At 48.4% G+C, this 26,822-nt stretch overlaps 1 protein-coding gene across 1 annotated transcript in view; it reads right to left on the bottom strand.

The window, feature by feature from the left end:
- Positions 1–4,425: 4,425 nt before the first annotated feature.
- Positions 4,426–26,822, bottom strand: part of UBE2QL1 (ubiquitin conjugating enzyme E2 Q family like 1) — a 28,925-nt gene continuing 6,528 nt past the window's right edge. The window contains exon 2 of the mRNA XM_060254149.1: positions 4,426–5,815. Within this exon, the coding sequence (XP_060110132.1) occupies positions 5,684–5,815 (132 nt within the window). The 3' untranslated portion in view covers positions 4,426–5,683. The remainder of the gene's footprint in view (positions 5,816–26,822) is intronic.

Raw genomic sequence — 26,822 nt, 5'->3', positions numbered from 1 at the left:
TCAAGGGTGGGTTCCTAGAAGTCCAAGCATGGGAGACCAATTCAAGAGTCCATGCCAAGAATTCAGAGCCAAGAGGGCCATTACCAAGAGGTTGTCCAAGAGACATAGTCAAACAGAGCCAAAGCCCATAGTCAAGCCAGTTCAAGGGTCACACAAGCAAGGCTGTGGTCATAATGGTAGAATGACTTACTTCCACACCTAACAGCCTCCCTTGGCTGGTTTTGACTGAAGGGTCAACTTTGCTGCCAGCTGCTCAGGAGTAATTTTGCAGCTACTCAAACAACTGATGTTCGGCCAGGAGGCGAGCACTCTGTCATCTCTCCTGTAGTTTTGCTTGTAGCCTCCGTCTATGATGGTCAAAGTTTGTGGGTAATACTGGAGGGCTAGGAAAGATCAACTTAGTTTCACCTGTTCACTCAGGGTTGCAGAAAGTTAGTGGCTCTGCACCAGCTGTTGGCGGTGAATCCTGACCAGCTTGCCATTTGTTGTCCTGCTTGCTGGCTTCTGCTGACTCAGAGCTGGCTACATGTGTTTCCTCTTCTCTTGAGGAGTCCTCTTCACCTCAGGTCCTCACTGAGCCCTGGCTGACCCATGAAAGGAGCAGGCTAGGGGTTGTCTTTTAGGTATACCCACCTCTACTCCAAGGTTCTGTCCCTGAAAGAGGAGGAACACTGCAGGGTTGCCATACTTCAGTCAAGAGCTTCTCCTGTTGGAGGAGCACTCATTCCTCCTGATACTAGACTTGAAAAATAGGGCTCAAAGCTCCATGACACTCACATCATCACTCCATTCTCGTGGGAGCCTCTGGCCAAGCTTCCCTCTCAGCTCAGCCATCCAAATTGGTAAACAGGAAGGAGGGCCATCTTCTTTCCAGTTAGGCCCCTTCCAGGGAACAGGACCACCATTCCTCTCGGCAAGAAGGAATGGAGGACTCGCCAGGGCCTGATCTTAGGCAAAAACTTGTGGACTAGCTTCCTGGCTTGGATTAAGAGAGAGATGCAGAGGGAGATTTGCTCCTCTGTCAGTGCCACTCTAGTAGTGGATACAACACTGTGAAGCCAAATGCAAGCACAAGTTTAGAAACAAGCCAGTCCTATTCCATTTTCTGGTTAGCCAGGGAAGACTGAGAGGAGAGATATTTTCTCAGACATGGCAGCCCACCTTCCTCAATCAAGAGTTCTTTCACACAGTGAAGAGGTTCTCTTCCAGGGCTTATCATGCATGACTGAGACCTAGACATGTGAGGGTGAAACAGTCAACCTGCAAGAGCTAGACATGGAATTCACTACCACAGGAGGTGGTGGGAGCTACAAGCCTAGACAGCTTCAAGAGGGGATTGGATAAACATATGGAGCAGAGGTCCATCAGTGGCTATTAGCCACAAGATGGAACTCTCTGTCTGGGACAAGTGATGCTCTGTATTCTTGGTGCTTGGGGGGGGCAACAGTGGGGGGTGCTTCTAGTGTCCTGGCCCTACTGGTGGACCTCCTGATGGCACCTGTTTTTTTGGCTGCTGTGACAGTGTTGGACTGGATGGCCCATTGGCCTGATCCAACATGGTTTCTCTTATGTTCTTAGCCCCACCAGGTTTCTCAGTCCTCCATCAGTCCCAAATAGAAGGGCAGGGGTGGCCATACTCATCCGAGAGGATTTCTCCTTCATAACACTCCCTGTTATGTGATTGTGAGTATTGATTGTGTAGGCCTGGTATGGGATGCTGAGAGAAGTTTGGCTGTCTGTCTGGTGTACCAACCACCTAGCGCCCCAGCAGATAGCCTGGGTCTGTTGACCTTCTGGGCAACAGAAAACAATTCTGCACCATCCTCTCTGTGACAGCCCTTCAAGGACTTGAAGATGGTGATCATATCACCTCTCAGTCATCTCCTCTTTGGCTAAACGTGCCCTGGTCCTTAAACCTTTCCTCAGAGGACTTGGCCTCCAGACCTCTCACCATTTTCATTGCCCTCCTCTGGACACACTCCAGTTTGTATATACCAGGGGTGTCAAACTCATTTATTATGAGGCCCGGATTTGACATAAATAAGACCTTGTTGGGCCGGGCCATGTATGTCATAAGATGTAATGCCAGGTAGCAGACATATAAACTATATAAAGGGAGCACAGACAAACAAATTATTTTTACTTAAAACATCAGCACTCTTGCAATATTTTGTTTTACAGTCTGATAAATATCATCTCTTGCTATGAATTATTGCACCAAAAATTGCAGACAATGTCTGTGCTGTACCAATCTTGAATATGTTGTTCAAGTGTTCAATTGTGCACATCTATAAGTTGCAAACTTACTTTTGATTTATTGACATTCATTACAAAGATCTCATAGTCAATGCTTTGAGCCTCAAACCTAGAGGAAAACATGAAGCATCTGGGCATTTTGAGCTTTTGTACATAAGCTGCTTCATGTGCTGGTCAAGATTATGTGAAGGCACCATGGCACAGACTGTGGACTATGTGCTTGTCTGCAAAACTATAGTCTTCTCCAAAAAAAAATAACTATAACTCCTATGTGGCAGTACAAGAACAGAGACAGCCATGTACAATGATTAGTATCTGGGATTACTATCTGGGAAGTCTAAATTCATGATCCCCAATCAAAGGAAAATGTGAAAGAAAAATCAATGGAAATTTCCTGGGTAAACCTGGGCTAGACACACATATACTCAGCCTAATGCTAGCTTGTTATTTCTTTTCTAAATAGTTCACATACTTTCCTATTGACAAAGACTGGAGGGCATGAATACAGTGAAAAAGATGAGGGGAACCCAGTTGCACCCAGAACAAGCCCAACAAATCTCCCTCCCCCCACCCCTCTCTGTAACAAGACAAAAAGCCCATACCTTCAATAAAACCTCACTAGTCTTAAAAGTGCTCTTTGTATTTCTCCCAATGGTGAGAACTGGGCAAAGGAATCTCTGTCTCTTTCTTTCCTTCCCCCAGGGCACAAGGAGAGGGAGGAGCCTCAGCCAGGAAGGAAGAGAGGTTGGGCTCAGTAGCTCTGCAGGGTGATTGAGTCTGGCAAACTTAATCACCCAGCAGAGCTATAGAGCTAGGTTCTTTCATTGGCTGAGGTTCCCCTGGTCTATATCCTTAAATTGTGGTGCCCAGAACTGAACACAATAGAAGAAGAAAACGACTGCAGAGACTCAGGGCGGCTTACAATCTCCTATATCTTCTTCCCTCACAACGGACATCCTGTGAGGTAGGTGGGGCTGAGAGGGCTCTCACAGCAGCTGCCCTTTCAAAGACAACTTCTGTGATAGCTACAGCTAACCCAAGGCCATTCCAACAGCTGCAAGTGGAGGAGTGGGGAATCAAACTCAGTTCTCCCAGATAAGAGTCCGCACACTTCACCACTACACCAAACTGGCTCTCGGGGAGGTCTAACCAGAGCAAAGGGATGCCATCACTTCATATGATCTGGATATTGTACTTCTATTGATATGGCCCAACAATGAATTTACTTTTTTAGCTACCGCATCACACTGCTGTTCAGTTTGTGGTCCACTAAGAAAAGACCCCTAGATCCTTTTCACACATACTACTGCCAAGACAAGTCTCTCCCATCCTATAAAGATGCATTTGGTTTTTCCTACTTCTAATTTATATTTATCCCTGTTAAAATTCATTTTATTTGTTCCCCTGATCCAGCAAGGTAGTAACTCTCTCTTGGATCTTGTACAAATGCAACCAAGAACTAGGACCAGGGTGCAAAGGAGCACAGAAAAAGTTTAGCTTGAGTTCATAACAATCACGGCCATCTTCCTTCTACTTCCTTGGATGTTTAAAATTGGTCAGTGGCTTGTCTCTTCGACAGCGGTGACTGTAGCAGCAAACCGAATTCTACGGGTGCTGGTGGTGCCAGGGCAGACTGAGAAGGACAAACAGCTCTGGACAGGGCCCTGCCATCAGCCCCACACCCTCAACAAAGGGGAGGAAAGGAACAAAAACGGGCCTGTTTATGGTGGCTGCTTGCCCCCTGCTCCCCCCCCCAACCGAGTGCAGCCAGTTTGCTCCCAGTGGCAGCTACCTGCCCACCACGCATGGGGCAAGAGCCTCCAATATGCTGCAGTAGTGGCAAACCCATCATTTGAAGCTGGGGAGGCCAATCCACCCCCAGGTGGTGTTTCTCTCTCACACAGATCCTCATCACTAAAGCTTGATCTTGCTTTTGTGCAGGGTGAGGTTTAAAAAAAAGCACAACCCCTGGTCTCAGTTCCATCCATACAGTCCTACAAAAGTCCTTTGGACCTCTAGGAGTCACGCTGAAGGTGTGCTGTAACTTTCTGACTGTCATTGCATTTTATGATCAAAAATATTCCAGTGTATATTATTCAAAACAAAAATGTCTGTTAAGGTTCTAGTTTTCTGCAGTGGTTCTTCCAAAGAATGACCAAAAAGGCAGCAGATGGTTTGGTTGATTTTATTCAGAATGAGTCCAACACAGTCAGGTTCCACATTTCCAAGTTCATCCTTCATGTTCATAGGAACATTATATGCAGTCTTAAAAACCTGTTAAGTAGAAGCAGGAACATAAATCTTTAACAGCCCTCCCGAGCCTTTATATAGTAGTCGATTCTCTCTGACCCTGGGCTGGAAGGATGTGACATCTCTATCGTGTTGGGGTGGGGGGAGAATCCAGGCATGCAAATAGTCATAGAAGGGCCTTAAAAATCTAACTTAGCTATTGTAACTGGTCCATCTCTCTTTTTTCCGTTGAGTACTGTTAGTTTAGTTTTTGATTTTCTCTCATTTTATTTTGTTTGGCAGTTGCAGGGCCTGACAGATATATATGCAGTTCTTAAAGTACCTCATTCCACTAGGAAGAGGAGTGCTACTTCGGCCACCAGCCCCTTGCTGCCCCTTTGGCTCGGATGTATCTGGGTCCCAAAACCATTTTGACCTCCACATGATCCTGTATTTTTTGTTCTTGCTTTGAGTGACTGCACACCACAGTGTCACCAGAGCTAGCACCCTTCGACCAGCTGGGTACTTTTCTTCTCTTTTTCTACTACTAGGGCTTGTGTCTTTGCTAGAATCTTGTTTTTCTGTTTTTAAGGAAACCAAAGGTCATGTTACATAGCACAGATGGGGCCTGAATTTCAGCCACGGCAGACCACAGCTCCACACAAAAGAAACACATCTTCAAAGTTAGGTTGACCTGTTTGGAAACACAAATTTTAAAAACAGCACAGCAAAAATGAATCTGCAATGCACTTGCTTCCCTATTTAAATACAAACAGCTTCATTTTTTTTGTTCACATATAAATTAATGAGACGATGGCAGATGAAAGTTCCAGTACGGCTGGTGGGTGCTGCTGAGCCAGAGGAAGGAGCGGCAGCGGCAGCAACAGGAGGAGGGCTTGGATGGAGAAGGGGCAGAGGCAATACAATCTCAACATCTGCTCTAAAGTGACTCAAAGGATGATCAATCTGATCATTTTGCCAGTTTCAAAATATAATCTTATACAGCATTTCCCTTCCCTCCCCCCCTTAAACAGATCTGTTCATAAATAATTTGGATGTCTCCATGACATTCATGACATCTAACAGAAGCTGAAGTAGAAAAAGGATGGATGTGTGTTTATGCATTGAGAAGATGTCAGAGTACTTCGCTTTTAGTTGGTGTCTCATTTAGCGTCTGATGGGCAGATCGCAAGCATCATCAGCCGTCAGACACCGGAGGAGTGACCCACCCATATTTTTCATGGGTCTTCACTAGACTCTTAAATGTTGCTTCGGCTTCTTTACGGCTGAAGGACTTTTTTGACTTCCCGGCTTTCCTGCAGATGCGGCCCTGCATAAGTCAGAAGAAGAAAACCAGAATTCAGAATCCTAGAGTTTAAGAAATCCCATCTGTCACCAGCATGACGTCCCACCTGCCAAGGCGAAGCCAGGTTGGGCCGACCTTTTAGACAGTTTGCTGTGAATACAGATCAATAAGGCATCAAATTAAAACACAGAAACACAAAGGGGGGATCAATGAAGAGTGCATTGCAGGTTCTAGAAACATCAGCTGGCTTCCATGCTATCCAGCGGCTATCAAATCAGGCTGTGCAAAAAGCCTAACGAGACGGTTATCACTTTATAGGGAACACCAAAGCAGCAACATTATGTACTTTGAGCTTCACAAGTATCAGGAAAAATGTGTCTTGTGTAACGACACAATTCAAAGTGCCTTTATGACCCCAGATTCACACATCATACACTTACACCACCATTCGCACATCACCCAGGTACTTTTCACCTGGAAGTGTGAAGTGGTCTCATGATACTCAGCAACATTGTGCAAAAGGCAGTATTTTACTACTTAAATAAAGTTAAGTTTCTCTTCAAACAACTCTTTTTTTTTCCAGCTTGCCATGTTTTAAAGATCTCCCTGTTTTCATACTTCAGCTGCTTTTTTAAGGCTGAAAGGAAAACCTGTTGCGAACACCAGGTTGGAGAGATCTTGGAGATTTGGGGACAACGCCTGGGGAGGGGAGGTTTGGGTGGGAAGGGACCTCAGGATGGTATAATGCCAAGGGAAGTGGAGATCAGCTGTCACTCCAGTTCTCCAGACCCCACTTGGAGCTTGGTGACTTTACATCATGAGTTCCAGTCATGGAATTCATGTGTCATGTGTGGTCAGAAAAGACACAACTAAAATGTATAAATACTCATGTCTATCAGAGCCACAGATGGCTCCAATATATGAATTAAGGTATATTTTTCTATAAAGAAAAACACCGCATGCTATTAAAAATCAGGGGCTTTTTAGAAAACCCTTTTTAAAAGCAGTTTTGGCAGCACATTAATTTGCTGTAGCAATCCAAGATGCTCTGCCGCAAGCAGGCAATGGGAGATGCTACAGTGGGCTATGGTTTTCCTCCCCACCCCAACCTCCTTCTCCACCTTCCTTTGCCATGCTGGGAGGCTGAATGGATGGAACAAGGCTGAAAAGAGGATGGAGCAGGTCACTGAGTGCAGGGAGGAAGGAAAACCCAGATCAGGCAGGTGTAAGGAGTGTTCAGAGAGAGGAAAGAACTTCCACACAGGGTGGGGGTGGGGGGGAGCAGCAAAGAAATCAATACAGTAGACTGGCAAAGCAAAGGGGCAGGAAAGACAGAATGCACAAAAAGAAAACTGAGCAAGAATGAAAAAAAGAGTGAGACCAGTGTATATGTTGGGGAGGGAAGTAGAAACAGGGGAAAAAATAAAAAAAAACAACAGGAAAAGAGAGGAAAAAACCAAGGATGGGGAAGATGACATTTCCCTTCCATTTGCAAGTCTTCATAGATCCTTCTCTTGTTCTACTAATTAGGGACACGAGAAACCTGTTTTCCATTTTTCTTTCTTTCCATTCCATGCCTTTGGATATTCTTGGAATATCCTGATGGAGTGTCTTGCATGCCCCTTAAGTACGGATCTGCACGTGTAAATCAGTTGTGCATCTGAACATACACAGTGTTCCAATTTTATCAGTGGAATCTAAATCGGGACGCACAAGCCCACTCTTAGCTTAAGCAGGCATTTGTGCATCCAGCCATCAGTTTTGTTTGTGTTGACAAGTAAGTTGCATGGAGTCGGCCAGAAAATGATTCAGGGTTATTATCTCCACAAGACAAACTGTAGTAACCCTCTTCAGAAATCAAACCCGCCAGATTACTGTAAATGACTTGACAATGATCTCTGAATCTACGAGTGAAGTCCTGGCCCCTATGTACAGGTGCAACAAGGGTTGGAATGAAAGTGAGGGTGGACTCTATAAACTTGGAGCAGCTCCCATATAAAATATTGTTTTCCCTCATCAACTGCACACTGATTAGGGGGGAAATGCCAAAAGGGATGACTGCATGCAGATGAGAGACTGCCCAATCCAATGAGGTTTCTCAAGTGCCCAAAATGTCATCCTGACTCTTGTGAAAGCTTTGAGTACCACTTTGGTTGCCTGAGAAACCTTGTGGGTGGGCAGGGGCTCACGTTGCATCACAAGGCCTCAGTGGAACTGGCTTTTCTGTTGAGGCGCTGCAATGGAATATGGGGCCATGCCATCCGGCTCAAGTCCCACTATCAAGATGTGGCTGGACGGAAGTGACTTCCTCTGCTGATGAATGCTAGGCAGATGGTTTGGTGTCTGCCAAGGTTGCTGAGGCAACCAAAACCACATCCCATTTCTCACAGGAGCTCAACTGCTGTTTGGGTTGCCTCAGCAACCTGCACAGCTAGTGTGGCGTCCACCTCATGTTCTGCAGAGGTGCCTCAGGGGATCATGGGGGCCTTGGAAAGCAAGGAGGCACTGGCAGTGCTGGGCAGAGAAAGAATGACAGGCAGGGAAAATCTGAGGGGATGAGAAAGGCTGGAGGGGCAATGGGTGGGATAGTGAAGGGGTGAAGGAACGAGAGGTGTGCAGGGGTTACCTTGAGCCTGGGGCAGAAGGAGGGTGAGAAAGAAGGAAGAGGAATGGGGTTGAGTGAGGGACAGCCTCTAGTTCCGCCCACCAGGCTTCACAGCAATTCCCTGCCTAGAGGGAGAGGGCGCAGATATTCTGCAGCATCCGTTGCTGAGGGGCTGGGGAGCCTCTGGGAAGCAGGAGAAGGGGAGGAGAGTAAAGTGGAGGGGAAGCCTGACATCTCCTCAGAATCAAAGCAACAGAAACGGGGAAACTACCAGTAGATTAGTAAGGCGAAGGACAAGAACTTGGGCACCTCCAGCACAGCTGCTTAGAGCTCAGGGGACCATGAACAGGCCGGGATCGAGCACGCATCCCGAGGTGGAGGGAAAGTGGGTTAGTGACACGGGGTCAAGATTCTGAGATTCGTTTTTTTTTTAATTCTCTCTTTTTAATTAAAGTAAAAAAAAAACCCGATATACAACAAGTGCAGTCAAATATTCACAAAATCTTAACCCTTTAAACCTCCCCTCCTCCCCAGACAAAAATCTATAACACATCTATACCATTATCAGATTCAGACAGGCGAAGTTCAAGAAGCAGATACAATATGATCAACATAAAAAGTTGCAAAATAAACTCCTTACACAGAGAATACATACTGACACATTCAAAAGAGGCTCAGCTTATAGAATGCCTGGAATGCACAGGGTGAGCTAACTGCTCAGAAAAGGAGGGTGAAGGCGAAAGGGGGGAAACAAACAAAAATCTACACAATAAAGACAAAATGCAGTAAACGAGTGTCACTGATTTTAGAAAAACGTCAGATTATGCTAAAAAATTTTTTGCCAAAATGTCAAGGTCAGAGAGGTATGTAACCATAGCTTCACGAAGGCTTCATGGGATTTGGGTGTGTGTGCTGGAGAACTGTAAGAGGCTATTTCCCCAAGCATAAAATAGTCCCAGAGCCGGATTCTCCAGTCATTGACTGAGGGCATCATGTGGTTCTTCCAACCTTGCCACTGTTAATAACAGCACAAATCTTTCCATTGAGATTTTATTTTGCGGCATCAGCCTTTCTAAAGAAGAGACAATCAATTTATTTGTGTGTGTTGTGTAAAAAGAAGGTACTGGTAAGAGACACTGCAGGAGAAGGGGAGGGGGAACGCCAAAGAAATGGCCTCAGGTCCTCATTGTGCCTCCCAGGCTTCCTCTGCAACAGAAGCACATGGTCCAGCACAGCTATTCGCTAGCAACTCACATCACAACCAAGTTCCGAGGGCTACAGGAAGGTGTGGGATGGGGATTGGAAGAAAGTGGCCAGTCATCACAGAAGGTCACAGAGGGCCAAGGCTGGGGAATGGGGGCGAGGCAATTAAGGGGGTGACAAGGGATATGGGGTGCTTGGGGAAGAAGGGATGGGGGAGATCAAAAGGTATAATGCAAGGCGGTGGGGATGTAAAGGAAATATGAGGAGACCAGAGCAGTGTGAGGGAATGGAAAGCTCGGGGCGGGGGGGGGGGGGGGGGGGGAGGCGACAAAGGAAGAGGAAATGGGAGAGTAAAACAGGGAGCAGAGATCTACAGCCAATGGAAAATGCTAATTTTCAACATGTCCCCCATCAGCCTCCTGAGTCACACCATGTAGTACAGCTGGGGGTGAGTTTAAGAGGGTGCCCGTGGGGCATAAGAAAAATCCAGTCCCACACAGTAGTGTGTTGTGGACTCAGGCACCTTTCACAGACTACAGTTCCCAGAGTTCTATGGAGGAAGGGAATGGACATTATGCACAGACAAGTATAGGCCTGTGATACTCATGGGGAGGGGATTTACTCCCCCTACACACAGGGTAGCAAGGATTTCTGGGCCTGCATCAAGCATGACTTCCCGGCCTGCATTTCCATTGCCAGCAGGACCAGCGCAACTCCAGGGCTGCAATGGCAGCTGCTACTGGGCCCAGTCTGATGGACAGCACCACTGGGCCCAGAGTGGTTCCGGGGCTATGCCGCAACCAGACCCAGGACAGAGCTCTGGGCTGCACAGCTACTGAAGGACCCAGCGTGGCTCCCTGGTGTCATCACTGCTAACCTGCTTCAAGTACATGTGCTCTCTGAGCTTTTAGATTTTTCTGCATATCTGGGACATCAACCAAGTTTGCTAAAAGATATGTTAAGCATCTATGCGGCCCCGATTTGTGGATTTAAGTATCCACAGATGGAGGACACACATCACTAATTAGTACATAGACAAGTGGGGACCCAAAGGAAACTTGTGGAGAGTACATCCCTTCCACCTCTTGGCTTCCTTTTCTCTTCCTTCTCCAACATTCTTCCTTCTTTCTCTCTCATTCTTTGTCAACTTGCCTCCATCTCTTTTGCCTCCCATCCCTTCTCTGCCAATCTACCCCTGCCTTTTGTTAACCTACCCATTTCCTATCTTTCTCCCTTTCCCCATATCTGTCAACCTACCCCCCATCCCTTTTGCCCCCTTGCCTTTTCTCCATTAGTCTACCCAACCCTTGCTTCTCTCCCCCCCATCTACCCTTGACACTTCCCTCATCCCCACCCTTGCAGCTCTTCCCACCTACCCCCACCCTTGCTCTCTTCCCACCTACCCCCAACCCTTGGCACTCCACTACCTCCACCCCCACCTACCTTCCAGCAAGCAGGCAGTAGGCTGCTGCCTCGGTGGCAGGGTAGCAAGGATTTCTTCCCTACTAAGTGGGGTGGAGGGTTATGAAAGTCACAGGGGAAAGAAACATATCACCCCCAGCCCCATAACCAGAAAATTTTGGGTGGAGAGACCCGGGAGCTAAAAAATTTTGGGTGTGTGTATGGGGGGGGGGGGGTGCTTGGCTGCTTCTTCCCTCCAGCAGCCAGCCAGCCAGCCCAGCCCCAGCTCTCACACTCTCTCTGCTCTCCCTCATTGCTGTCACTCTCCCTGTCCCCCCACCTCTCGCTGCCATTCTCTCTCTCGCTTCTCTCCCTCGCTGTTGCTCTCTTATCTTGCACTCTCCCCCCTTGCTGTTATGTGCTCTCTCCCCCTCACTACCCCCCTCTCTGCTTCTCTCTCCTTCGCCGCCCCCCCTGCCGCTCGCCTGCTGTTGCTCTCCCCCTTACTGCCACCCTCTTGCTGCCACTCTTGTTCTCGCGCTGTCTTTTGCTTTCACTCTCTCATCTTGCGCTCTCTCTCTCTCGCTCTCCCTCCCTTTTCCACGGGTCGTGGAGGCCCTCCAATGGAGGGGCCCTACATAGGGAAAGGGAGGTTTAATCAAGCAGCCTTCCCCCCCCCATAGCTACTGGGCTGCTCCCCTATTTTCCTCATCTTTGGCTCCTGGGCTGCTACACCAAGCTGTCACCAGGTCCAGCGTAGCTCCCAGGCACCATAAGATAGGTGTATTCGCTGCACTTGTGCAAAGAACTTTTTTTTATTATTTGGGGAGGAATTTAAGCCCCCCCCCTTGTTTTTTGAAAGTCAGGTTTTTCTGCAAACCTTGAGGTCCCCTAAGTTTGCAGAAACATCTGTTTAGCCTCCATGTGGCCCCAATCCATGGATTTAGCTATCCACATATAGGGGGCCACGGGTGACAGATTCCTAAGCTGGTCTTGAGATCCTGACAATACAATCTAATTCTATTTTGATTCACACTAATGCAGAAATTCAGAAGAATTACTGGGCAGTCTGCAGCTGGATCAGGCTGATTTCAGTCTGGTGTACTCTACTTTTTTCCATTAGAATCTATAAAGCAAACGTCCATATCCAGGAACTTTGAACACATAATACATAACTAAGTTGTGTTGAATGATCATGAGTAGGTAAATCTTGGTCTGATCCAGCAACAAATGCCTTATGTTCCTCAGCAAAATAAGCATCACCTTAACTGGATCCAGGTCAGCTTTCTTTGCAAAGATGGGGTGTCAAACATGCTGCTCAGGGACTGAATTAGGCCCCCAGAGGGCTCCTATCAGGCCCCCGAGCAACTGGCTGTCATCTGCTTCCTTCTCCCTATCTCTTGCTTCCTTCTGCATAACAGCTTGTTTGCAAGGCTTGCTCAATCGCACAGGAGCTATGTCACGGCTGGGGCCGGGTCAGGCAAAGTCCAGAGGCAGTCCGAGGTCTGTAGCCAGTAAGCAGGAGGGTCCGAGGCGCCAAATCCGAATCACTGTAGAAGTATCGCAGGTCTGAGGTCCAGAAGCCGAGGTCAGGGAGTCCAGAAGTCCAAAGCCAAAGTCAGGGAGTCAGGAACCAAAGTCAAGCCGGAGTGGATGCTAGAATGTCAGGGAGATGACTAGTTGCTTCCACAAAGCTTCCTCCCAAAGCCCACAGCTATATAGCCCTCTGCTGGCTGTTGCCCGTTTGGGCTAATTGCTGGCTCAGGCAGGCAGCCAGGATCCTGTTACCACTCAAGCATCCTTGCTCTTAGAAGGGCCAGAATCCTCTCAGAACTCAGGGCTCAGGGAGCGTCTTGCTTGTGAGCGTGCCGCCCTCCTCCGATCCCTGAGGTCCTGCCGGAGGCAGTCACGCACACGAGCCACCCGAGAGGGCGAGGCAGGGGGGCTGGGATCTTCTCCAGCAGGAGGCAGGGGCACTGGTGCAGGTGGCAGGGGCACAGTTTCCTCATCAGACTCAACTTCCTCTGAAGGGTCCCCAGCACCCATGACACTATCCCCCCCCCCCAGGGCCCCCCTCCGTCGAGGGACCTGGAAGGTCGGGGTGGTCGTTGTGGAACTGGTGCACCAAGTCCGGGGCATGAAGATTGTCCTCGGGCTCCCAAGACCGGTCTTCTGGGCCGTATCCCTCCCAGTCCACCAGGTACTGGAGGCCTCCACGATGGTACCGGGAGTCCAGGATCTGGCGCACCTCATATTCTTCCTCGTCATCCACCAACACTGGTGGTGGCGGCGGTGGGGAAGGAGTCCGAGCTGGGTCAGGGGGTGCAGCCGGAACAAGGAGGGAGCGATGAAACACGGGGTGAATGCGGAGGTGGGGTGGCAACTGGAGCCTGAAGGCGACGGGGTTTATTTGTTCAACGACGGGGTAGGGTCCAATGAACCGTGCATCCAGCTTGTGAGACCGACCAGGCCGGCGCAGGTAGCGAGTTGAGAGCCACACCTGATCCCCCGGCTGCACTGGAGGGCCTTCTTGCCTCTTTCGGTCCGCAGCCCGTTTATATGCCTCCTTGGCTTGCTGTAGCTGCTCTCGGAGCAAGTCTTGGCTGGCACGGAGTTCTTGCAGGTAGGCATCGACGGCGGGGACATTCGTGGGTGGTAGGATCGCTGGGAGGAACCGAGGGTGGTACCCGTAGGTTGCAGCAAACGGGGTCATTTGGGTGGATGAATGGACCGCGTTGTTGTATGCAAACTCCGCTAGGGGCAATAGAGTGGTCCAGTCATCCTGCTGGTAACAGGTGTAACAGCGGAGATATTGCTCTAGCGTGGCATTGGTGCGCTCTGTCTGGCCATCTGTCTGTGGGTGGTAGGCCGAGGACAGGTGCACTCGAGTACCCAGGCTGGAATGGAGGGCTTGCCAGAACCGAGAGGAGAACTGAGGGCCCCGATCGGAGATCAGATGGGCTGGGAGTCCATGCAGACGAAAGATGTGTTGCAGGTAAAGCTGGGCCGTCTCCTGAGCTGTGGGGAGTTTCGGGCACGGAACAAAGTGGGCCATCTTGGTAAATAGGTCGACGACCACCCAGATACAAGTCTGACCCTTGGAGCGTGGAAGTTCCGTGATGAAGTCCATCGAGATGGTATCCCAGGGTCCTGAAGATGTGGGCAAGGGCTGCAGCAACCCTGAGGGTTTGGCTGGGATGTCTTTGGCCCGTCGGCAGACGTCACAGGAGCTGACATAGCGGGCAACATCAGCGCGAACTCGTGGCCACCAGAATTCCCTTGTCAGCAAGTGGGTGGTCTTATGCTGTCCAAAGTGCCCGGCGGGTAACGAGTCGTGGGTCAGGCGTAGCACTTCTGCCCGCAAGGGCCCGGGCGGCACATAGAGGCGTTCGCGGTGTAGCAAGAGGCCGCCTCGAGTCGTGAACTCCCCTGTTGGGTCATCTTGGAGAGCCTGGAGGTGTTGCTGGACCCAGGGATCATTGGCCTGGCTAGCCCGAATGTCCTCCACGAGTGCTGGTGAAGTGGAGGTGGCTGCAAATACTGAGGGCGGCAGGATTGGAGCAGCGGGCGCGGTCTCAGTTGAGGCAGGGGCGTATTCCGGTTTCCGGGAGAGCGCGTCTGCTTTCCGGTTCTGGGTATGGGGGATGTAGGAGATCCGGAAGTCGAAGCGAGAGAAGAATAGGGACCACCGGATCTGGCGCTGGTTGAGACGGCGGGTGGTCTGGAGGTGTTCCAAGTTCCGGTGATCGGTGAGCACTTGAACAGGGTGGCGAGCCCCTTCGAGGTAATGTCGCCAAACCTCAAACGCCGCCTTGATCGCGAGCAACTCCCTCTCCCAGATGGTATAGTTCCTCTCTGCAGCAGTGAGCTGCCGCGAGTAATAGGCGCAGGGCTGTAGTGGCTGGGACGGCTCCTCGCGCTGGGACAGCACTGCTCCCAGGGCCACGTTGGAGGCATCAGCTTCCACCGTAAAGGGAAGCTGGGGGTCGGGGTATCTCAGGAGTGGCCCGGTGGCAAAGCGAGTCTTCAGGGTGGAGAAGGCATTATCGGCCTCTGGGGACCAGTGGAAGGGTTCTTTGGGGCGGAGTAGTTGAGTCAGGGGTGTGGTCAGGGATGCGTAGGCCGGGATGAATTGCCGATAGTAGTTGGCAAAACCGAGGAACCTCTGCAGGTCTTTGCGATTCTGAGGAGCCTGCCAGGTCAGGACCGCTTCTACTTTTTTCGGGTCCATGAGGATCCCCTGCGGTGACACGATGTGCCCAAGGAACTCGACGGAGCGCAGGTCGAAGTCGCACTTCTCCAGCTTGGCGTAGAGACCATGGGCTCGTAGGCGCTGCAGGACCTGGCGGACGTGCTCGGCGTGTTGGGCAGGATTGCGGGAGTAAATTAGAATGTCATCCAGGTATATGATCGCGAAGCGGTCGAGCAGGTCCCGGAATATGTCATTCATGAACCTCTGGAAGACAGCGGGGGCATTGGTCAGTCCGAAGGGCATTACCAGGTGCTCGTACTGCCCGTATCGGGTCCCAAACGCGGTCTTCCATTCGTCTCCGGGCCGTATGCGCACCAAATTGTACGCTCCACGGAGGTCCAGCTTGGTGTAGATTTGGGCCCCCTTTAGGCGATCCAAGAGTTCAGGGATCAGTGGTAGAGGGTACCGGTCGCGGATGGTGATCTTGTTCAGGGCCCGGTAGTCATTGCACAGCCGGAGCTCCCCACTTTTCTTCTTCACGAAGAGCACTGGAGCAGATAGGGGAGAGGTTGAGGGTCGGATGAATCCGCGTTTCAGGTTCTTGTCCAGGAAGTCTCGCAGAACTGCCAACTCCGGCTCCGACATTGGGTACAGACGCCCCACCGGGAGTGGTGCCCCAGGTACCAAATCAATGGCACAGTCGTAGGGCCGGTGAGGGGGAAGCTGATCAGCTCCTGTCTCTTCGAAGACATCAGCAAAGTCCACATACTTCTGAGGGAGCTGAGGACCACCACTCGGGATGCCAGCTGCTAGAGTGGTGGGAGGAGTCAGATGGGGGCATGGGTCTCGGAAGCGTAGTTCCTGCTGGGCCCAGTCCACGATGGGGTTGTGCAGCTTCAGCCAGGAAAGGCCTAGAATCAGCGGGAAGCGAGGCATGCGGGCGACATCAAACCGCAGCTGTTCTTGGTGCTGCTGGACGTGGAAGGTGATGGGACAGGTCTCCTGGGTGACGGGGCCAGAACGGAGGAGGCGCCCGTCAATAGCCTCCACCAGCGACGGAATCCCTTTTGTCTGCACAGGGATCTGGTGCTGCTTCACAAAGGCGGCATCTATAAAACAGTGGGCCGCTCCCGAGTCCAGCATGGCATACACGAACAGCCAGCGGTTGTCAGGCAGACGGAGTTTGACTGGTAGCAGGAATGGCCCTGGGGTATCAGCCCGCTGTTCGGAGGACCCAGCTAGTCGCCCCAGGCTGGGGGGTCCACTTACGCCTGGGGCTGCCCTTTTGGCGGCGGTGGCAGCGAAGGTCCAGGTATCCGATGCTTAGCAGGGCAGCCAGAGGCATAGTGGCCCATTTGGCCGCCTGCCCCTTTAACAGACTGATGACGAAACACACCTTGGTTTTGTCATTGAGGAAGTCCCGTGCTCTCAGTTCAAAGTACAGCCGACACTGTGCTAGGAAGGCAGGAAATTCTTCCACAGCACCCCCAAATCTGTCAGGTGGGGGAACTGGGCACTTGGCTGGAGCACTGGCCGCAGGTTGTTGCTGCAAGTGCACTACTGCCTGTGTTAGCTGCTGTACCTGGGCTTGGAGCGCAGCCAGTAGTTCTGTGGTTTCACTTGCTTCAGCATCCATCCTGTGGAGTGGGTGTTTGTCGGTGGAAGCAATCTGTCACGGCTGGGGCCGGGTCAGGCAAAGTCCAGAGGCAGTCCGAGGTCTGTAGCCAGTAAGCAGGAGGGTCCGAGGCGCCAAATCCGAATCACTGTAGAAGTATCGCAGGTCTGAGGTCCAGAAGCCGAGGTCAGGGAGTCCAGAAGTCCAAAGCCAAAGTCAGGGAGTCAGGAACCAAAGTCAAGCCGGAGTGGATGCTAGAATGTCAGGGAGATGACTAGTTGCTTCCACAAAGCTTCCTCCCAAAGCCCACAGCTATATAGCCCTCTGCTGGCTGTTGCCCGTTTGGGCTAATTGCTGGCTCAGGGAGGCAGCCAGGATCCTGTTACCACTCAAGCATCCTTGCTCTTAGAAGGGCCAGAATCCTCTCAGAACTCAGGGCTCAGGGAGCGTCTTGCTTGTGAGCGTGCCGCCCTCCTCCGATCCCTGAGGTCCTGCCGGAGGCGGTCACGCACACGAGCCACCCGAGAGGGCGAGGCAGGGGGGCTGGGATCTTCTCCAGCAGGAGGCAGGGGCACTGGTGCAGGTGGCAGGGGCACAGTTTCCTCATCAGACTCAACTTCCTCTGAAGGGTCCCCAGCACCCATGACAAGCTACAGAGCAAAACCTCAATTTTCTCCATAGGCAGAGCCTGTTTTTCCAGTCTCTCTCAATCACACAACAGAGCTACTGAGCCAAGCCTGTCTTCCTTTCCCCTCCTGGTCCCCTGGGGAAGGAAGGAAGGAAAGAGCCGGAGCTTCCTTTGCCCAGTTCCCTGGATCCCATGGGAGAGATAAAAGAAAGCACCTTTAATGCCAACAAGTACTAACATTTTAAACATGTTTTTAAGGGTTTTTTTTTTTAATTGTGTTTGTGTGTCCTTTATAAAGTTTATATCTCTGCTACCTAATCTTAAATAGGTGTACATATGGCCTGGCCCAACATGGCCCAGCCCAACCTGACTTGGCTCGGCCCAACAAGATCTCATTTATATCAGATCTGGCTCTCATAACAAATCAGTTCGACATTCCTGAGCTAGATGACCCTGGTGGTCCCTCCCAACTCTATGATTCTATGATGACAGTAATTAGCAGGCACTAGGAGAACTGTTCAGTGGTCCACTGGTGGAACTGATTATGCTTCACCTTCTGCCTACCCTGGTTTACAGCCCCCCCCCCTCCCCCGGCCAGGTCTACAGTTTTGAAGGAACTAATTCACAGGGTTGTCTGGATAAAATGGAGGAGAGAATGATAAAATAGCTAATACCATTTTTAAGGGGGAGGTTTCAGTCAAGGAACTGTCCTCCTTCCTCAAGGATACATGATTCATCACAAACATCTAATTTGTCACCAATATATTTGTTTTCAGACTGTGCCATGGAGCATATGATAAATGGAGTTGCAAAATGGAGTTAGGGACAGACCAGGGGGATTTCTCTACAAACCTGAACAAAGTCCAAGGATTGCAGAAAAATCTGGATTAAATCTCCCCCAAATAACAGAAACAACACCTGTAGCTTCCAGGAAAAAATGCCTGCTGAACTCTCTCTCACTGCTGGGAGGCTGCTAAGCAACCACAACAATATTGCCAGCCTTCCAGTAAAGCAAATCTGTGCAGGCGGGGAAGGGGGAACAGGAGTGGACTGGAGGCTGAAAGGTCTTAACCTTCTCACTGTTGTGTTCCGTGATGGCAAAGGAGTCACAAGGGACAGGCCCACAGACAACTACTATAAAATCACTCATATCCACACATTAGTAGGACAGTGAAAGGAGGGCACAGATAGGGGGACGGGGGAGGAGTGGACTTCCCAGGTATGCAAATTAAAATTGGTTTAGACCCATGGGAGAATTTGTGTGTGTGCAAGAGTGGAATGATTTTTACTGATACCCCCTCCTGCAATCTGTCTCTAATGTTCCTACAAATCCCACCCCTGCCCTGGAGCAGCATTTGGGGCTGCAGGAGGAGATGGGGAAACCCTGCTTTGTGGGATGGAAATCCCCTCCATTCATGCACACCTTCTGGTGGTTCAAAAAGAACTCCCCCTCCTAAAAAACCCCCAAATTATCTGGATGAACACTGTATGCAAAAAAAAGGGGAAATTGGCCTGCTCAAGTTTCTACACCTTGACTCTAACCCCCTCCCTCAAAGTACAGGATGCTATAAACTTCTAAGAGCCACGATCCCTTTGAGCCTAGGGGGGTTCAAGGTGAGGGCATTCACTAGGATTGGAGAAAAATGGCTTCCTGATTAACTGTACCCCGAGGACTTTTCATGCCACGAAGGGAAAGGAATTCCTGAGTCAATGCGTGGAATGGAATGTGCGTGTAGGGAGGAATTCCGCCCCTCCCCCCCAAAAAACACACAAGTATTTGATGAAAAATCTTTCCAGTTGGCTTAAACTTAGCATTTTTTGCTCTGGCAAGCCTGGGTCTGACAGTTACTTGGTAAAAATGGAAGCTGGCAATGGAAAATCCTTGTTTTGAAGCTTGAGGTCAGAGATGAATTAAGAAGTCTACAATGTCTAACAGTATGTCTGCATTTTTCACTTTTAAGTAGACAATAATTAGATGCACCAGAAAACAAGATGAAGAGCCACAGCCTTTCAAAAAGAAGGGGGAAAGAATATTGAGATATTTTGCTAGCAGAGGTGGATCCTTCCCCTTCTCCCAAAAGTTCTCTGTGACCACTGAAAAAACAATGTGGAAACCAATGTGGGTCAGGGGGTTGCGGAGAAAATAATCTCTCTTTTATCTGTGGACTGTTCATAGCCTGCAACCATATAAATCAAAACAAACCCGAGATTTCCATTCTTCTTTCCAATGCACAGCACAGGAAATGTGCTTGACTCTCTAGCAAGGGGTAGACCTCAGGCTTTTTTGGGGGGGGGGGGATTCGACAAAATGTAGAGGAAAGTGGCTCTAGACTTTTTCTCTCATTCAGCGTTCAAAGGGGAAGGGTTACATATACTCAAAGGAAAAGTTCTGCCTCCTATGACAGGGTGTCTTCAGACTCAGGATGTTTTTATCTTGCAGAACATTCTGCCACCACCATGTTATACCACAACACTGTGAAATTTTGTCCTGGGTAGAAATACAGCCCCAATGGTAACATCTGTAATTGATATTTTCAGGAGTGTTGAGGGCTTAGAGCATTTGAAATGCTCCATAATGTAATGGGAATGGATGGGATGGAGATCGTGAATGGAAAAGTGAGCTGCTAGACTTAGCGGGCAGCTACAAACAGACTGCCTAGGCTGCATCAGAGCGAAGCCCAGTGCTGTCTTCAACAGTAGGCAATCGGGTGGCCTTGGGAACCTAGTAAGCAGAACAAGAAAAGCCACCCTTCCTTTGTTGCTTGCTCCCAGGCATCTGATAATCTCAAGATATTGCTTACAGGATACCTGGAGGCTTTCTTTTGCCAACAGCCACATATGGGCCGATTCTCCAAGAATGCTTGACTATGCGGTGCCTTATCAGGTCTGGATTCTCTGGTTTGATCCAGATTTTCTGGTTATCGTGTATGTGTCCCGTTTGTTGTCACTGTTATTTTACCAACTGAGTTAGTGCCCTACACAAAACATTCTGTAGCAATACTGCAGGATCCGTTCCCCTTAAAATAAATGAACTGCGGCACTATCAGGGCGTTATAGGGAAGAAAAGGTCAGTCTTCTGGTCTCCAGAAAGAGAATTCTGCAGGAGCAGAGTCATGAATACCAGGGAGCTTATCAAGCTCAAAGTTGTGTGGTGGTTTTGTGTCTCTTTATCCCCTGCCTTCCCCCCCCAGCCACTGGAGACATTCTTGCACTAACCCTTATAACAAATTAAGTGAACTATAAGTTTTGTGGCTCCTGCTAGATTTTGCACAAGTCTGCTAGGAATTGTGTCAAAACAGCTGTTCCAGAGGCAGAAGTTTCACTAGATTGCAGCTTCTGTTTTGTTGCAGCTCTTTATGTCCATATGACCTTGGCTCCCTCCCTTGTTTGGATGCTCTATGGGGTTGTTTGGTTTCTACCTCAGAGGCAACCTGTTTGGATAGCACTTGTTTTTAGCCTATGGAGGCACCGGGAAAATACAGGGCTTTCCTTGCTCCCTGCTGATTGGAAAACATAGCATTTGCACCCAGCTGAGTGACTAAAGGGAACAGTTTGAGTTGTATAGCTGTGAAGTCTCTGTAAGGTTTTGCCCTCAAGTATACTTCTTAGGCGAATGCAGAAGAAGCATTTATTGAGATAAATCAGCAAAGCAAACATGGCAAAGAGGCCTTCTTTGCCAGAACTAAAGCAGAAATGAAACAACTGTTATTTATAGATGGATAATCTAACGGACCCAGATTTACACACCAGAATTCTGGGTGCAGAAATCTAGTGCCAAAATATATTTGAAAAAGGTCTCATTTCTCTGCTGTTTAGGTTACGTCAAGGTTGCGCACATCAGTTTTCGCCTGTCTCCGTCTTCCGTTTCCAAGGAGACCTGATAACAGGCCATTTTCCTCAGGGTCACCTTCCCCCTTCAGGGCCCCTTCTCCCAAGCAGCCTCCAACCAAGTTAGTTGCTTAAACGGATTATATAAAAAACCCTAACAATTGGTTAAATACGAATGCACCAGAAGTTCATGGCATGTGTCTCAATACGCTATTATGGAAAAAAAAAATACAGCATGAGTATATGAGTAATTCATAAGCAAAGAAAATACAACTAAGAAAATTCTTTGTAAGCAATGAAAACACTACTGAGAATAATCAGTCAAACAAACAGGTATATATTGTCCGTTAGCATTCAAAAGTCTTGTCAGGAGCACATCCTGACAGTCTCACACAGATTCAGGCCCTGTCCTGTGCGATGTGTGGTTCAGAATCATAACTGGATCAAGAGCTTGAATTGGATTTTCTTCATCTGTTTTATTGACTACAGTGTATAAAATATGGCTAAACTATAGACAGAAAGACCTTGCGACTCCATATTTTCCTCTCCTGTACCCAGTTCTTCTGCTATGTACAGAATCATTTTCATTACTTTGAGATTTACCCTTTTAACAAACTATCTGCTTATTCAGGGTCTGGCTGTGTCAGGCAACTGAAAGAGCACACCCAGCTGAAGTAGCTCAGTGGTTAGAGTACTGGACTAGAACCTAGGAGAGGTTCAAATCCTACCTCAGCTATGAAGATTATTGTGGGCCCTTGGGCAAGTCTCTCGGCCTAGTTTACCTCATCAGGTTACTGAAAGGAAACAGGAGAGTGGAGAACCGTATATGCCTCCCTGAGCTCCTTGGATAAAAAATGTGATCGATAATCCATCTGCAGGTGAAACTGAGGGCAAATGGGACAGAGATGGGAAGGCTGTGCTCCTGCTTGTGCCACCTGGTCCATGGATGCACCTGTTTCACTGGAGAAACACTTTTTCTTCTGTCCTGTCTTCTGCCATTCCCGCTCTTGTACTCCACAATAAGGCTTTCTGAATCTGCTTGGTCTAGAATGCAATGGCTTCACGCCTGGTCCTGGTTCTTGAAAGCTCATTTCAGGCTTCAGCATCAACTTCCATGCCAGTGCCAAGGTATAGTGTCAGAGCAACAATAAAGCCCTAAATCAACCTGGACTCCATTTTCTTCTCCATATCTCCTTGAGTATCCCCTTCAGAAGAATATCAAGGTGTCAGGGACAAGTTTAGATATACAGAACCATTTCCAAATGATATTTCTGATGGCTTATGGCCAAATTAGTTGTGATAGTGTCCATGGGTTTGACCACCGGCCCTTAAAGACTTGCCAAAATATGGCTGAAAGAACCCGTTTGAGTTAGCTGTCAGCAAGAAAGAGAGGTACCTTAAAGAGCCAGAGTTACTGATGCTTTCAAAAAAAATATTGTCAACTAAGGTTTGCAACCTTTCAGAAGTTGGATTGTTAGGAATTTAATACATGAAGATTTTTCTGGATAGAGATGCCATGGCTCAATGAGGGAGAACAAGCCTTGCACATTTGATATCCTAGGCTGAACCCTGAGTGTCATTTACTGAAGGAGTACTGGAAGAGGCCTCAGGGAGCTGCAGTTCGTCCACAGTATGAGGATAGTAGGTGTCTTAGTATGAGGCAGCTTCATACATTCAAAATGACGGAGGAGACTCTGCATGACAGGCCAGTAGTCGAAGCCCAGGGACAGCTGAACATGTGGAAAATCTGGTTATAAAACCAAGTGAGCATACAGGGTAGGCTGAGATTAGAAATGGAGACTTCTAGAAATTCTGAAACCATAAGGGTGGGTGGGGGGCTATTCCCGCAGGAGTATGTGTGTGGGGACCTGACCTAGATAGCCCAGACTAGTCCAATCTTGTCAGCTCAAGGAAGCTAAGCTAAAATCCTGGTTTGTGCAGGCAACAGCAAAACACTTCTGAATGTCACTTGCCTTTGGACACCTGTGGGGCCCCCATAGATTGGCTGCAACTTGACAGCATAAAAAAAGGTGTGAGGAAAACCTAAATATATGCAGTACTTTCTTGTGAAGCTTAATGTAATCTCACTGTTTTACCAACATAAAATGCACCATCCATGTCTTGGTCAGTGCAATGCTACCTCCTACCACTGAGTCCAACACTGTGTGCGCATGTGTGTGTGTTTGGGGGGGGGGTGGCCTGTGCCTCTATTTCTCAGCACCACAACCCCTGGGGGATACGGCTGCAGATCTTGGAGTGAGGATATGTGGGTGGTTGGCTCTACTGCTGCTGGGGGAGGGGTGGGCATCTGCTCTGAGTTGGAGAGGGGGACTCTCAAGTCCGTGCCTCTGCTGGGATACTACAGTTGCAGGGGCTTTCCCCTGTTTGCTGGCTTTCCATGGAGGGTTAGGAGTGGCTGCAGGGGTTGTGGCTGGACTGACAAGACAGGTGATGGGCTGCTCCTGTGTGTACTGCTCACTCGGACATCATGGGCTGCCACTGTCTGATTGGTGAATTCTGCCTGTGGTTTCTATGGACACCGGGGCGTTCGCTATGCCATCTGTGCCTGGCAGGGGGGTGCACATTGCCGTTTCCCCCTGCAGAATATCCATAGGGAACTGACGAGGGGGAATAGATCACGTGGGTGGCTAGACGCCTTTGCCTCAGTGGCCCTTGGGATTCCACTTCCTGTTTTCTAACAAGCAAAACTGTCAACACACCCAATGCTAAACTGACACAGGTTGAGTATGTTCAGTTGCTGCACTACAGTATCTTAGTTTTAGCCATCTGGCATGTCCGAGAAAAGAAAAAGTTGAAAGGGGGGGGGGAGGGAACAATAGCAGAGGAAATACGGTGTATTGTTTGGACAAAAACAATCACATGCAATTGCAACAGGACCACCAGCATACCTGGAACAGCAAGTCTGTATGCCACCCTGAGCTTTTTCAAGACAGGGAGAAATAGAAATGTATGAGAGACAAAACCCTACAGTGGACTCAGCAGGGTGAAAACCAAACCTTTGCTACCTCCCTTCTCTAGTCCCTTTCTCTGGATGTTAGGAAAAGTGGTATGGAAGGATTAAAGTCTGCCTTGTTCAGGACAACAAGAATTGTAGCTAAGTCCTTCCGTGTCCTGATCCTTATGCCAATATCTTGTTTCTGCTCTTCCTTCCAAGCACAAGGATGTTGCTTTGGGGGAATTAACTCAATAACCTGCATGGCAGGCTGAAGGCTTGAATTCTATTTCCTTGCAAAGTCACCCTTCAAAAATTAAAATTCCAAAAAGTGGGGTGGGGAAGGGGCAGACTACCACAAAGCAACCACAATAGAAACATCTGTGAACCTTGGAGGGGGGGCACCCGGCAATTAATGATCTCGTTCTAAGACTTTTACCTGGGGAAAAAATCATAAAGGACCACTTACAGAGGTATGTAAGGCTTTCAAGTTGCAACTGACTTACAGAAACCCTAGCAAGGGGCTTTCAAGCCAAATGAGAAGCAGGTGGTTGGCCATTGCATTCCTTTGCAGAGCCTTCCTTGGTAGTTTCCCATCCAAGTAGCAGCGCTGCTTAGCTTCTGAGAGCTGAAGAGACTGGGCTTCACCATGCTGCTTTCCTTATAAGCTCTGGGTTTATTGCGAAATAAGCATTTCTGGACTAAGGAAGGATTTACCCAGAATGATTTACAGATCAACGAAAGTGAGGACTCATCTGCCTGGCTCATAACCTTTCACAAGACCGGCTAGAGGGCACTGGGGCATTCTCCTCCTTCAGAAGGGCATGTACCTTTCCAGACAGACTGGCACAACATCCTAGTCACAGTTGCCTTTAACAGCAACCAAAACAGACCCACCCAGGCTAAAATGTTCTACCTTTATTATCAAACAATGCCTATTGAGAGTTGCCTAGGTCAATACTGTTGGAATATTGAATGCTTGTAGCTGCTATTCAAATATCTTGACACAGACAATTTTAATTATTGTTTTGCAATCCCTCATTTAAGAATATATTATTATCAGAGATGTAACCTTTTATTAGTAGGTCAATCAAACTCAGCTTTAATTGATCAATTGCTGAAAGCCAATTTTAAACAGTGAAAACCAATTTTAGTCCGAGAGTTACAGACCTAAGGGTACAGATTATCTAGGGCAGTGGTTCCCAAGTGTTTTCAGGCCATCCCCCCACCCCCGGTTCCATAAACACTTCCTCGGTGCCCCTACCCTATAAAAAGCAGTATTCGGAATAGTAGTTTGCACAACCCACTAAAGAAGATAATTTTAAAAATTTCAAATCCAGTAACAATTGCTCATTTATTCAAAATTCAATTAAAATTTTTAGTTTAATTTATTCATCAAAACTGATTAATTTCATCAAGTGATATCAGCTTTTCAGAGTCTGATGATCATTTAGCAAGCATCCTAGACATCACATTTAGTAACTACTGCAATACTTAGTAAATTCTTAATACAATGGATGAGCTTGGTGAAGTGATACCAGTTTCTCAACATCTGGCTTAAAGTCACTGAGGAGGAGTCTTAAATCACCACTTTTAGCAATCTGCGGTTGCTCTAGAACTACTTACCAAACATGCACAAACCTTCACCTATCACAGATGTACACTAATTAATTTATAAAGAAACCAATAGCAAAAAACAATGATCAACTATCTTGTGACAACTCAGAATCATAAATACAAAAAAAAAGTGACCAAAGGAAATAATTTTGAAAGCTGTAAGAGCAGAAAAACTTTAAAGATGAAGCAAGACAGGGATTCCACTCTAGGTCAGGGATGTCAAATGTCCAGCCTGTGGGCCAAAACTAGTCCACCCAGAGCTTTAATCAGGCCCGCGGGGCTCTTTCTCCCCTCCCCCTCCTGTTCTCACTCTTTGTAGCTCTGAAGCTGCTGAAGTTCCCTGCTCTTTCTCCGTCTTGTCTTTACCGGCAGGAAGCAAAGCTGCAAGGAAAACATGGAATGGATTTTCCATTAAGGTCTCTGTGCCCAGATAGATAGGGCCCAGAGGCCTTAATGGAAAATCCATTCCATGTTTTCCTTGTAACTTTGTCTGTACTGCAATGTGTTTCAATGGAGTGGAGATCAGTTTCACTTTCCAGTGTTCTTATAGCCAGCTGAAGCGCATGCTTCCTAGAGTTGTGTCCTTCCAAATAAAGGGTTGATGCATGGAGTCAGCTTGTCTCTGCTCAATGGACCTGGCCTGGCAAGTACTCTAACTTGGGAACCCACAGCCAACAGAGGATATTACACTGGGGAGCCATTGCTAATCTAAGTATATGTCGGGGGGGGGGGGGGGAGAAGTTTGCAATGCCATTTCATTGTGTTCCCAGGCTCAGAGCATTTTATATTTTTTAGCTTTTGCTGTGATCCTTGTGCTTTTTCTTGATGTTATATTTTAAAAATTCCATTGCCAAATCCCACTGTTCCACTACCTTTCCATTTTAAACAAAATATTGTTAAGAGTTTTAAGCATGTTTGTATTTTAAGTTAAAATACCGTGTTTGTGTCCTTTATAAAGTCTATACCTCCACTACCTCACATTACATCTT

The sequence above is a fragment of the Heteronotia binoei genome, chromosome 14 (assembly GCF_032191835.1).
Source record: "Heteronotia binoei isolate CCM8104 ecotype False Entrance Well chromosome 14, APGP_CSIRO_Hbin_v1, whole genome shotgun sequence".
Taxonomy (NCBI): domain Eukaryota; kingdom Metazoa; phylum Chordata; class Lepidosauria; order Squamata; family Gekkonidae; genus Heteronotia; species Heteronotia binoei.
This window is presented reverse-complemented; position numbering and strand designations above follow the sequence as displayed.